This window comes from Eleutherodactylus coqui, chromosome 1, assembly GCF_035609145.1.
Source record: "Eleutherodactylus coqui strain aEleCoq1 chromosome 1, aEleCoq1.hap1, whole genome shotgun sequence".
Classification (NCBI taxonomy): Eukaryota; Metazoa; Chordata; class Amphibia; order Anura; family Eleutherodactylidae; genus Eleutherodactylus; species Eleutherodactylus coqui.
This window is the reverse complement of record NC_089837.1, coordinates 323,572,191-323,586,162: the sequence shown is the minus strand read 5'-3', so window position 1 is coordinate 323,586,162 and position 13,972 is coordinate 323,572,191. Positions and strand designations below refer to the sequence as shown.

Genomic DNA, 13,972 nt, shown 5'->3' with positions numbered 1-13,972 from the left:
AGGAAATGGACCAGGAGTTGAACAAAAGAGAAAGAACAGGATTCTGATGACAAAACAAAGTATAGTATGAGAGAGGAGGGTAATCTGGGAACATGGCCAAGATTAGGATCAGAGTGAATACAATAAGCAGAAACAATAGCTAAGCAATGAGAGTCATGGCCAGAATCAGTAGGTTTGCATGTGAAGAGGGGAACAGAAGAGGAGATGTCTAGTTGTCTAGTGCCACAGCCACTCAGAGAAACGTGCTACTGCAACCAGGCAAGATACATAACAAATGGTTTGTCAAATCAAAAAACATATACTTCCCACATACATTTCCGACATGTGAAAGTCATGCAAAAATGCTATAGACCCTATAAATACTAGTAGGGAGCCGCTCGTGCAATACTAACCTGCACACTTGGCTCAGCTGCTTCTTCACCAACCTGTGGCTGGCCAATCCTGCTGCATTGGGTACTCACATCAAAGCACTGTACAAAGATGTACAGGGTGATGGGAGTGGTACCAAGCAAAAGAGGAGTGCACACCGGCTTCTGTACCCAGCAGTTTCTGCTGCATTCAGCGGCTACATTAAAGCGCTGTACAGGAACGGAGGATTGAGGGGAGGAGTGCAGGATACTCGTCTTTAGGATTAGTGGCTGTGACAGGAATTGAGCCCGTCCCAAGATGGTGAATATATGCAAATAAGGAAGATGGAACAATACCTCTGTAGCACCACCTATTGATTGGATGGCGGCATTCTTTCAAATCAATGTCAGACCCTTTAAACAAGTCTTTAAAACAATGATTGGGTATTAAAAACCAAGCCAGAAAACCATACACAAACAGCTGTTTTAGTGGTTTTGCCCCTCATCAGTGTACAGTAGGATTCTGGCTTGGCTAGTGAGAGGCCTGTGACGTGGGTCGGGAAGGGTATTGTCTCTTCTTAAGGAAAACACCTATAAGGTGAGTGAGGAGACTTGTAAGGCCATGCATGCTTGTCTGGGAAATATATTCAAATAAGGAAGATGGAACAATACCTCTGCAGCGCCACCTATTGGATGGCAACAATCCTTTAAATCAATGTCAGACCCTTTAAACAAGTCTTTAAAACAATGATTGGGAATTGTGAACCAAGCCTGAAAACGATACACAGACAGGAGCATGCATGGCCTTATAAGCCTCCTCACTCACCTCCTAGGTGTCTCCACACCCCTTCTAGGTGCTATCCTTAAGGAGAGACGATGCCCCTCCCGAGGACGGTGAATGTAACAGAAATCTACTAGTATTTTTAGAATTGTGCTCAATTTCTATAACCATATACATCATCCACTTATTTTTTTGCTCTTAATTTGATTAAATAGTTTGTTTCATTTTTAAGATTGACACCAGTTCCCGGATGTGAAAATATCTCCATAACAGAGTGTGACTTTACCTGTGCTCTTATGAATTCTTGGGACTGGAAGCACACAGTACAGGTGCGAACGGTTTCTCCTTCTATATCTTCGTGGGTTGCAATCCAAAATATAAATTATGTGTTTACAGGTATGTATTAAGTTATCCACTATGTACACAATTACATACATTAATTTACTACACTAGTACTACTATTGGCCACAAAGCCATTACCTTCAAATATGTATTTATGCATGGAACTTCATTATCCTTTGGTTGGATAGAGTAATTGGTCCTCCAAATAGGTTATGTTAAATTTTAATTAATTCTTACAAAAATATAATACCGATCCAATTTTCAAATTTCACTAGATAAGCTCTCCCCCACAAATGTAAATAACATATATTGACCATCCTGTGCTAGCCTATTTGTGTTGAGTGTCCACCTTTTTTAGAATTTTTTCTTTTTCTATTTCGGTGTTGACGAAATTTGTGTGTATGTGGATATATAATATATTTTTATTTTATTGTTTTTTCCTTTTACTTTCTGGTTAGATGTAGTTTTCTTGTTCTGTTGGAGTGAGGGATGATATACAGAGGAACGCAGGGACGATAAAGACCATTTCAATGCCATAAATCCCCTCTAAGAGACCCAAACACAATTAGACCTTTTTAAAAATGTAATATATTTACATGCTCACTTCCATCATTAATCAACACAACAGAAGGATGAATCCTTCTTCTTGGATACTGGGTGGAGATATACCAATTGTTCCTTTTATACCCCTAGTGGCCAACTATACACCCATAGGATGCTTTCATTGTCCGTGTTACTTGACTAGGATAACGTTGCAATACCCAGCATAGCTACTGGTAAATGTATGGTGTGCAGGTTTATGAAGCAATGTAAATTATGAAGAGGCTGCAGCTCTCAGCTGAGCACTGTAACCTCTTTAACCTCTTAAGGACCAAGCGCAGTAAATTTACAGCGCTTGGTCCTAGGCTTTTATCCCGCCCAATAGCAGATTTACGGTGCTGGATTAAAGCTTCTGCTCCCACAATCAAGCAGGAGCAGGTCAGGTCCCCAGCTGTTAGTCACAGCTGATACCCTGGAGGAGAAGGGAGAAGCGGTTTTTAACTTTTTTGCCCTCTCCTTTCCTAAGGTACATAGCACTGAATGAGTGCTATATACTAAAAAGTGAAAGTGGAAGTGTTTCTTCCACTATCTGACCTGGCGATCACGTGACTGTAGCATCCCCCTGTTGCAGCAGAGCTTGATCGGCTCTGTTAGTAAATACTATCACTACAGGGGGATGTTTTCCCCTGTAACTGGGCCTTCTATGAATGCTGCTCCTATGGATGCCCCAGCCACAGTGGGAAAGTCAAATTGAAAAAAAAAATTTAAAGACCATATTAATGACCCCGCCCCCAGGGGTCTTATATGATGTCATGGGGAACATAGATGGTAAAAAAAATAGCTACAAAAATAAGTAAAAAAATTTGCACAATAAAATAAAAATATATACAGAAAGAAAATGACCCACAGCCGATACCAACCAAAACTGTTGCCGTATGTGCCTTGTAATCTGAATCCATCCATATTATATATCTAAACGTTCAAATTAAAATGAGTAACCCATTCCCATACGTTATTTTAGCATAAATATACTAATTTTTTAAAAAAGGTAAATGTTTAAAAAAAACATTTTCTTAGCTTTTTATTGCCAAATAAACTGAAAAAAGTCAGTAAAAGATATTTAAAAAATAGCCCTATATGTCACAGAAAAAAAAACGCAGCAAAAATAATTTTAGTATCTGAAGGAAAACAAATAGGGCAGTAAAACCACCACATGGGTAAAATCCCTAAAAAGTGTCTGGTCCTTTAGGACCAAAACAGCCTGGTCCTTAAGAGGTTAAATAGGTAATGGGCGGGGGTGCTGAGATTCGGATATCTACCAATATGATACTACTGACCTATTCTAAAGATAAGCCATCAATATTGTAATTCTGGAAACATTTCGGTATCTGCACGTTACACTTGCTGAGTGTTTCTTCCTACTGATGTTCAGACATGTTATGCATTATCTTTGCAGTGGAGCCAGACCCTCCAAGTCTAACTGTAACAGAAGGAGAAGCTTCCATAACGATTGACCTTTTTACAAGGAAGCCGCTTTGTGTACCACAGTCAATCTTTCTAAGGTCTTTGAAGTATTTTGTGGTGATGAGGAAAAAGTACAATCCGGAAGAGGTACAAGCAGTGAATACAAAAAAAATAACACGAGCAGTTAGTCGTATTTGTAACAGTGTAAAAACATACATTACAGCTCATTAATTTCAATATTCCACACTAGTGGAAGAAAGGGAGAAAAGCTAGTTTGTGATTAGAATAGCTTAATTTAGGCAAATAGATACTGTGATCCTTGCTAAGGCTGCATTCCCACGAACGTATATCGGCTCGGTTTTCACGCCGAGCTGATATACATTGTCCTCGTGTGGGGGGGGGGGAGGATGGAAGAGCCAGGAGCAGGAACTGAGCTCCCGCCCCCTCTCTGCCTCCTCTCCGCCCCTCTGCACTATTTGCAATGGGGAGAGGCGGGGCGGGGCTAATTCTCGGAACTTCGCCCCACCCCTGCCCCGCCTCTCCCCATTGCAAATAGTGCAGAGGGGCGGAGAGGAGGCAGAGGGGGGGGGGAGCTCAGTTCCTGCTCCTGGCTCTTCCATCCTCCCCCCCTGCACACGAGGACAATGTATATCGGCTCGGCGTGAAAACCGAGCCGATATACGTTTGTGGGAATGCACCCTAAGGGTGGATACTTTGAGAGAAAAATTTAAGGAAATCAAAGCTCAATTAATTTAACATTGTGTAAGTACAAATCAGGTATGTCCTTTCTTATCAGGTTGTACTTGAACAAGAATTGGATGAGCCCACAATCACAAAGAAAATTCTTGGCTACAATGGAGAATATTGTGTTACTGCCAAAACAATATATACACCTGATACCCATAAAGAGAGCAACTTCTCCCATCCAGTTTGCCTCAACTTTAACCAAAAAGGTATAAAACCTTCATTTTTGTGGCTTTTTAATAAAAAAAAACTCACCAAATCTATACTTCCTATGCATCAAATTTGCTAAGTGTTTTAAACTTTTTCTTATGCCTCAATTTGACAATGTTTAAAAGTGTCCCGAAAAAGGGCATGATTGAAATGCACCAGGATTATTGTTGATGATGACTATATTTTAGACTTTTTTCCCCCTTCCCTTGTGGAAGGAGGGAGATTGGTGTAAAGGAGGCTAAAAGAAGTGCTGTAAATGAGGTAGCTTATGGAAAAGTGCCTGACATGTCTAGCAAGTTGTGATACACATGTAATAATGCACATTATAATGTCATGTGATAAATTTAGGAGAGGCAGAGAATGAATGCATTATTTAGGGGGACACAGAACTAATTAAAATAGCTGTGATTGGTTCATCGAACGCCGGCTGTGATTGGCGGGAACTGCACTAAAATGGAGCATGCTGCGATTTGTTTTCCGCATGCCGATTCCGGAAAACAAATCCTCATGTCAAAATTCAAGTGCGGACACCCATGGTTCCCCATAGACAGCTTGAACTGCAGATGATCTGCATGGGCGATCCCCGCGGATTCCACAATCCAAGTCTGCCTGTGGACATTGGGCCTAATTGTAATATCAAACAAAATAGGATTAAAGGAGAGGGGAAGATTATATGGGAAGAATTGGTGGGATGTTTTTGTTTTTTTGTTTTTTTTGTAGATTTTCACACTGACGGATCTCCTACTGAGACTTGGGGCTCTTTCACAGCGTTGTACCCATCATAGTCTATACTGTCTGCCGACAGATCTGGTAGAGATCGCGTTGGGGCTGCGATGGGCACTGCACATGCCCTGAATTATGATGGACATGTGCAGTGTGATTTTTTTTTTTTTTTTTTAATCCCCTGCTCTGTGCAGAGTGGGGCTCCATATTAAATGCTGCCCTGTCCAGGTATTGCGACAGGGCTGCATTTCAATGCACAGCCCTTAAAGGGCTGCGTATGAAACACAGAAAAATAGAGCATACTACGATTTATTTCTCCTGTGTTTTATACGGATGTCCCCTTGCAGTTCCAACACAGATGTGAATGGAAGAATGAAAGTCCATAGACTTTCATTGCCTCCATTTATCATGTGTTATGCATGGGAAATACGCGTGCGTAATACGTGATGACATACGCCCCTGTGAATGAGTCCCTAGACTGTGTTGATATATGCTGTAATAAGTAGAAGCTGCAGAAGACAAACTGTGCAAAATTTTTTATTGAACCCCATTGTAAAAATGCCTATCAGGCCAAAATGCATGTGAAAACAAATTTGTCCCCAAAGGTGTTTATAGTATTTAACAAAAAACCAACAGAAATGGATGCCATCAATACAAACTCTGCAACCACAGTTGATTTGATAGATCTCATACGGAACACTGTAAAACTTAACAATTTATATTGGCTGGCCATACACTGCAAATGAAAGTCTAAACTAACAGGGCTTTAACTTGCATTGGATTAAACTGGTAGTTTGGTGGAAAGGCTGCACCAAGATCAGCACAGGGTTAACTGAGTTGTGCATGAAATCTGATTGTGTTTAACTAGGTTGTCATACCAGCTGATATCTAATGCACATGGGGAGCCTCCTGAATTCTGTGAGGGCAGTTATGCCTTTTTCTAGATGAGTCTGGCAACAGCTTTTTTTCTCTTTCTACATACAGAATATGTAGTGACCCAGAGGGTCCTATAGGGTAGTCCAAAGGGTAATAAGTCCTAGTGACCTCATTATGAGTCCTTAGGGGGATGTAGGAGACACTGTTTTTCCCTGAATATCGGGCTAAAGCTAGTCAGCCTGGCAACAATGCATGTATATCTTGATGTAAGAAAAGTTGACAAAGTTAATGTTGCCCACAAACCCGTGAAGTGTAAACTGTTTTGTAAATTCTGCAAGTGTTTAGTAAACTGTGTGCCTTCGGTTTACTACAATTTATGTGGACTGGTCTCATTATTTCTCCACTGCAAGCACGTTTCCACCCTCAAAGGCACTAGCATCACATTCAGATATTACACAAACTAAGCAGAGAGCCATTGCAATCCACCTGCTGCGCGAGTCGCCATTTTAGCCAGAGTAGCCACCACCGTGACCAAGCTCCAGTTAGCACCCCCACATGAGATACCTCTGGCCACTCCAACTCGCTGCAAATACATACATGCATGCTTGGCCAAGTGTGTATTGAGTTTTCAGACAAGACAGCTAACTGCTAAACTATTTCTAGTAGTCTAAAGTATATGAGCAGCCTTACCATGGTCTGACCCTCACTCATAGAAGTGTTGTCCAACTCATATATGCAGAAATGCAAATGTGCAGAATATTAAAAATATGGTTAAAAAAAAATTATCTCTTTTCTTTTTAGATGGACGTTATCATGTGGTATATGCTGCTCTACCATGTTCTGTAATCCTCTGTTCTGTTATTATTATACTCGTTCTAATATGGTATAGGATAACTGTAAAATCAAAGATGCCTAAAGTATTGGTAAGTTCTACTGCAATATTTTCAATAGAAAATAAAATCCAATTTTCAAGGTGAGGGACAGGAATTGCTTTATCGGATATCTTTAAGGATACTTGTATAAAATCCTTTTATATGTTTGGTACTGAGAGCATCCATTTATGGGGAGTGGGGTTGTGTGTGTTTTTTTTTATGCCAAGTGTAAACAAAGGGCTTTTTTGCCGTTTTCTGCAAACCATGTTTTAATTTTTTTTTCTGCCTATGGGGCTGTGAAGAGGGCTTTTTGCAGGGAGAGGTGTCATTTTCACTTGTGCCATTTTGGGATACATGCATTTTTTATTCAATTTTTTGGCAGATGGGGTAACCCACAATTTTTGCATCTTACACTTTTTTATGGTGTTTTTACCTTGTGGGATATACAGTGCAATATTGTAATGGTTAAGACTTTTATGAACTCAGCAATATGGAATGTTTTGTTTCTTTTTTCATGGTTTTTAGATTTTTTTTTATTGGAAAAAGGGGGTTCAGGTTTTTAAAATTTTTGTTATATTTTTATAAACTGTTTTTCTACACATTTGTTTTCTTCTTATAAGCGCAGCAAATAGTTAATAGCTACAATCAGAGAGCAATTGTAGACGTTTCTTTTGAAAAGTGGTAACACCCATTGCGTATGGAACAGACTTTGCTCCATACACTTTTCGCAACTGTATGATGTATATTTATTTCCAGCGACATAGCAGCATGAGGGCGTATTTTTTGTTTCTTTATGGCAAGTTGTAGTTTTCAATAGTATCACTTAAAGAACCATATAATGTGCTGGAAGACTTAAACATTTCTAGGTGGGGTGAAATGGAAAAAAATCGAATTGCTCCATTTTTGAGTACTTTTGCTTTTATGGCTTTCATGGTGCAGTAAAATTTACATTTTATCTTTTTTCTGTGAGTCTCACTATGATTACGGAGATACCAAACTTATATAATTTATGTGTGTGTGTATATATATATATATAGTAATTTCTAATGGTGTTCAACATACTGGATTACTATAATAATAATAATAATAATCTTTATTTGTATAGCGCCAACTTATTCCGCAGCGCTTTCAGGCATGGATAAATGCAAAACAATACAACCATTGCAACAATTACAATGTGAGATACATTGGGTTAGACACAAATGGGTTAAGGGTGGTACAGGAGGTGCAGGGGTTGGGGAACACAGGCAATAGGAAATTTTATGTACAGATCATTTATCAGAAGGCAAAACAGGGTGGAGCACCATAGGGAGGGGCGAGGGACTAGGTCAGGAGATTTGGTATGCTTCCCTGAAGAGGTGCGTTTTTAAGGCACGTCTGAAATTTCGTGCATCGGGAATTGTCCGGATGCCTTGGGGTAGAGCGTTCCAGAGGATGGGTGCTGCTCTGGTGAAGTCCTGTAGGCGAGCATGAGAGGTTCATATTACAGGGGTGTTTAGTCTGAGGGTGTTAGCCGATCGGAGTGAGCGCGCTGGGTGGTATACTGACAGTAGGGAGGCGATGTATGGTGGCGCAGCGCCATGCAGAGCTTTGTGAGGTAGAGGAGTTTAAATTTAGTTCTGGAGTGGATGGGCAGCCAATGCAGCGACTGGCATAATGCAGAGGCATCTGAATAACGACTGGATAGGAAAATTAGTCTAGCTGCTGCATTTAGTATGGATTGGAGTGGAGCGAGTCTAGTGCGGGAGAGGCCAATGAGTAGCGAGTTGCAGTAGTCAAGCATGAGCGCAACCACGAGCGTCTTTAGCGTGTCCGTGGTTAGGAACGGACGTATTTTAGCAATATTTCTGAGGTGCATGTGGCATGTTTGGGCCAGAGATTGGATATGGGGGGCAAAGGAGAGATCAGAATCCAGTGTGACCCCAAGGCATCGGGCATGCCGTCTGGGGGTTATGATGGTGCCAGACACTGGAATGGAGATGTTGAGGGGAGGTCGGTTAGAAGGTGGAAAGACAAGGAGGTCAGTTTTAGAGAGGTTTAGTTTGAGAAAAAGGGAGGACATAGTGTTAGAGACAGCGGACAGACAGTCGGTGATATTTTGGAGGAATGGTCCAGAGATCTCACGAGAGGAGGTGTATAGTTGGGTGTCATCAGCGTAGAGATGGTATTGGAGGCCAAATCTGTGGATGGCTTGTCCAATTGGGGCAGTATAGATAGAGAAAAGAAGGGGACCAAGGACCGAGCCCTGGGGTACCCCGACAGCGAGAGGAAGTGGAGCAGAGATAGAACCAGCAAAGGAAACACTGAAAGAGCGGTCAGAGAGGTAGGAAGAGAACCAGGAGAGAGCAGTATCCTTTAGACCAATAGAGCGGAGCATAGTGAGAAGGAGATTATGGTCGACAGTGTCAAATGCAGCAGACAGGTCAAGGAGGATTAGTAGGGAGTAATCACCTCTCGACTTTGCAGTCATCAGGTCATTTGTTACTTTTGTAAGGGCAGTTTCGGTCGAGTGTAGAGAGCGGAAACCAGACTGGAGGGGGTCGAGGAGCGAGTTGTCAGAGAGAAAGCGAGTAAGGCGGGAGTAGACCAGGCGTTCCAGTAATTTGGAGATAAAGGGGAGGTTTGAGACGGGTCGGTAGTTGGCAGCATTAGTCGGGTCCAGGGTTGGCTTTTTAAGCAGAGGGGATATAATGGAGTGTTTGAATGAGGAGGGAAAAGTGCCAGAGGTTAGAGAGAGGTTGCAGATTGTGGTAAGGTGAGTAATGAGAGCTGGGGAAAGGGAGCGGAGGAGGTGAGAGGGGAGAGGGTCGCTAGCGCAGGTGGTGGGGCGGGCAGCGGAAAGGAGCCTGGAGACTTCTTCCTCTGTCGTTGGTTCTAGCGTAGATAGTGAGTAGGTGCTGGGTGCAGTGCTGATGAAACTGGGATCAGGGCTAACCATGCAGCTTTCAGAGATTTCTTTTCGAATGTGGTCGATTTTTTTTTCTTTGAAATAGGCAGCTAGTTCTCCAGCAGTCCGGTCTGTCGCAGGGGCCTGTTCCTTCGGGCTGAGGAGGGAGTGAAAGGTCTCAAAGAGTTGTTTGGGGTTGTGGGATAGTGAGGAGACAAGGGAGGTGAATGTGGTATTTTAATGATCTAAACTTCTGTAGACACGGTGATCAAAAAATTACTTTATAGATGCTTTGAACAAACTTCCAGCAGATGTGGTTGGAAATTTAATAATAAACATGCCTTGGAAAAGCATAGATCTATCCTAAGAGATAAATGAAAAGGAAATAATACAAGGGCATACTAGATGGTCCTTTTCTGTGTTCTCTATTTTTTGATGCAACAACTGGAAAATGTTTTTAACTTTTTTTTCTATATGAAACTTCTATCTGACTCATTTTTACATTTTTCTTGAGCCCCCATTGGGGATTTGAACTTGCTTGTTTCATCGCTCATAAAGTTTAATGTACTATATTAATTATACTATATTCTGATCGGAAATCTATTGTGACAGCCCTGTGGGCCTTCAGAAGGCCTCAGGATGCCATGGCAACTGAATGGCATCTCGTAATCTCATCACAGGGGAAGAGTCCGTTCAGAACTCGTGAACGCTAATCGGGGCATTTAAGTGCCATTGTCAATTAACAGTGGCATTTAAAGTGTTAACAGCCACCATTCGAGTTATCTCTGATTGCAGCTGTTGTGGGCGGGTGTGGCAGTCAAGGATGGTCGATACCTTCCATGTAAATATCACTACACAAATCTGGGTATTACGCTGTCAAGGAAAGTCACCACTAAATCAAGCCTTTAAGTATTTTCCTGTATTTCTTTGTAATCTAGTCTTTAATTATTTTTTTTTCTTTCAAGGATTTTTCAGGCAACAGACATTCCCAACAGGCTCCATGTATGCCAGAATTGTACTCCGCTATCTATCATTCACTTACAATTTCTAGCCTAGAAGAGCAAAAATTGTCAACCAGATTTCTTAATACACATGATGATGGTGTCAATATTTACCCAATCACTGGCCAAGGATATATGGAGCGACCCACTTTAGCAACATCAGTTTTTCACAGTCGGGAGTACATTTCTTCTAAATCCTCATCTGGCTCTACCTGCCCAAGTACATCAGGATCAGTTGCAGACATGTTAATCAAAGCACAGAAAAATCAAACGGATGATTGCCTTAAAGAGATCAACATAAATGACTCAAGGGAAGCTCAAATGTCGTCATCTTCTATAGCCATATCTGTGAATATACCACTTGACAGTCTCTCTATACTGGGCCCCAATTCCTTACAAAATGTGCCCTTAGATACATTGTGTATAGGGGACATTAATGATCATATGGACTACTCGGATGAAGACTCTACAAGTCAGTGCTTAACAGACTATGAAGATGGCTTAGATTCCTTAAGTACAAACTATAAACCATCTGGTTCAAAACATCCTTCACAGGAAGAAAAAGCACATGAAAACTGGTGTTCAGGGTATACACAGAGGACTTTATGTGTCAAATAGACGCTGAATATACAGAAATGTTAATTTATAGTAGATACAGAAGACAGTCATGGATGATATATGAAGGGGTACCCAAAAGAAACAGGAATCTCCTTGTGATGGATTGGGCATTACTAGTACAGGCTTCACTTGCCAGGTGAATGTCTGTGGAACATTTCTGAGGCGGTATGCCAGCTGATGTTGGAGAAGGTTTGGTTTTGGTTCCAGTAATTTGTTTGTCAATTTTTTTTGCCGGTTTTGTGATCCCAAGTCATAAGATCCCAAAAGAACCTTACAATGGGCATGGATCATTGTACTAATGCGAAGGATAGGGTAAATATTTGAAAATTTAAAACATAACTTTTAATAGAATAACAATAAAATATGATACCTCAGGGTGAAGTCAGGCGAGCGTTTTTTTGCCCCTATGTGCGCAAAAAAGGCGCGTCTAATAGAACCATTGGTTTCCTATGGTGTGTCAGTCTTTTACAGGCGCAAAATACTCGCACCTGCAAAACGATAGAACATCCGTGCGCCATGAAGGTCCGTTCTGCGTGTAAAGATTCCCCGCTGGGAGTCCCCTCATCACTGAACACTGTGATTCCACGTGCGTTTGATCTGCAGTAATAAACGGATCATTCAAATGCATTGGATTACACAATTCCCCTCACATTAGCGGGTCGGAATGATGTAATCCACTCAGAGAAAACAGAACGCAGCATGTTCTATTTTACCGTGGATATCCGCGACACAGAGCCCATTACACTCCGTTGTCGCAGATATACCCGCAGCCCATACGTAACTACATTGTGTACAGTCTGTGGCTACCCAGATCAATGCTAAGCAACACTGTGAGAAATATAAACAAACAAAAGCTGTACTCCACATGACCACTACACAGGCTCACAGCTCGGATCCATTGAGGGCCTCTGAATTCGAATTCCACATACGGCCATTTGAGCCCGGCATTATTCAGATCGCTGTAATGCCTACGTAATTTACAAGAGGTCTATTTTTAACAGCTAAATGAAGTACAATATGTGGCGAAAAAAACCATGTCAAAATCACTTGGATATGCAAAACCTTAACAGAGTTATTCTATGTTAAAGTGACACATTTACCAAATTTGGCCAGGTCATTAAGGCGCATACAGGTTTGGTCACTAAAGGGTTAAAAAATAAACAGTGTGTGTCTTTTTTTAAATTTTTTTAATGCATTTGTATTGGTGAAACATTTGGTGACAGATAACTGACAAGTACAATGTTATCTTTATTCTATTAAAAGTTATGTTTTAAATTTGACAATATTCACCCTCTCCTTTGCGTGGCTGCTTCATGCCAGCAACGTGCAACTGTGAAAATTTGTTTTCTCTTACACTATTTAATGCACTTGTAAAAAAAAAAGTTGCACTTTTACCGGGGGTGAGGCAAGGGTGTCCCATTCTTTTTTGTCAATAATTGCTGAACACTCAGCGCTGTGTAGGCAGGTGTGTTGTCATGATGCAAGAACCAGACATCTGTTTGCTCACGCAGCATATTTGCTGCTTCATTGGTTAGAACTTGCACTTTAAGGCTTAAACAGATAGGCATGGTTTTGTCCCGTTTTGAGACTCTGATTTTCATGGATGCAAAATGGCACAAAACAAAACCATTGATTTCAATGGTTTCATTTTCACTATCAGGATTTTCGCGCATTAATACTATGCATGAGAAAAGATAGGACTTTCCCCATCTTTCTTGCATATAGTTATTCATAGAGCAGTATCTATCTTACTGCTTTTTTAAAATTTATTTCAAACTCACGCGGAGATTGAATTAAAAAAAAAACCTGTTAATACAATAATATGCTCTGTAGCAACAAGCATATTCGTGTATGCGCCCATCTGACAGTTTATGCATGATTTGTTGTGAGTAACATATCTGATATACCTTCATCCAGGGCTCAATGTTTTTCCTATGGTGATTCATCCTTTTTTTTTTTTTCATTAATTTATTTTTAAATGTGTTTACAATAAAATATTGTTTTAATATGGCATTTTTGTGCACATTTTTTGCTTGGTTTAAATCAAAGACTAGAAAGAATGATTGAAAAAGACTTGTCTTTGGGTATTGCCAAATCTGGGCCCTGACTTTAAAAAGGTACTTGTACTTTTAGCAAAGGCAGCGCTCCTGGGATCAGGAAGTAAAAAATATGCACAGGATAGACTTAGGCCTCATGTCCACAGGGAAAATCAGATCCGCTGCAGATTCTCCATGTAGAATCTGCAGCGGGTCCCTCCTGCCCCGCGGACATGAGCGCCGAAAATAAGAATTTAAAAGTATTTACCATCCGGCGCGGGCGGAGAAGATCAGCTGTTCCTCACGGCCGGATCTTCATTTTCGGCCGGCGGATGAATTCCTGACGCCGGCGGCACGTCGCCGGCACGTCGCCGACGTGCCGCGCGCATGCGCCGGGCACATCCGCCGAGCCGAAGCAAGGAAGATGCGGCCGTGAGGAACAGCTGACCTTCCCCGCCCGCGCCGGATGGTAAATACTTTAAATTCCTATTTTAGGTCTCCCGCGGATCCGGACGGCTTCCATAGGCTTCA

At 41.4% G+C, this 13,972-nt stretch overlaps 1 protein-coding gene across 2 annotated transcripts in view; it reads left to right on the top strand.

Moving 5' to 3' along the window:
- Window positions 1-13,418, top strand: part of IFNLR1 (interferon lambda receptor 1) — a 31,800-nt gene extending 18,382 nt beyond the window's left edge. For both annotated transcript variants that reach the window (XM_066575078.1, XM_066575079.1), the window contains 5 exons: window positions 1,361-1,524; window positions 3,467-3,621; window positions 4,271-4,427; window positions 6,829-6,950; window positions 10,752-13,418. In XM_066575078.1, coding sequence (XP_066431175.1) covers window positions 1,361-1,524; window positions 3,467-3,621; window positions 4,271-4,427; window positions 6,829-6,950; window positions 10,752-11,405 — 1,252 coding nt within the window. In that variant the 3' untranslated portion in view covers window positions 11,406-13,418. The remainder of the gene's footprint in view (window positions 1-1,360; window positions 1,525-3,466; window positions 3,622-4,270; window positions 4,428-6,828; window positions 6,951-10,751) is intronic.
- The last annotated feature ends 554 nt before the right edge of the window (window positions 13,419-13,972 follow it).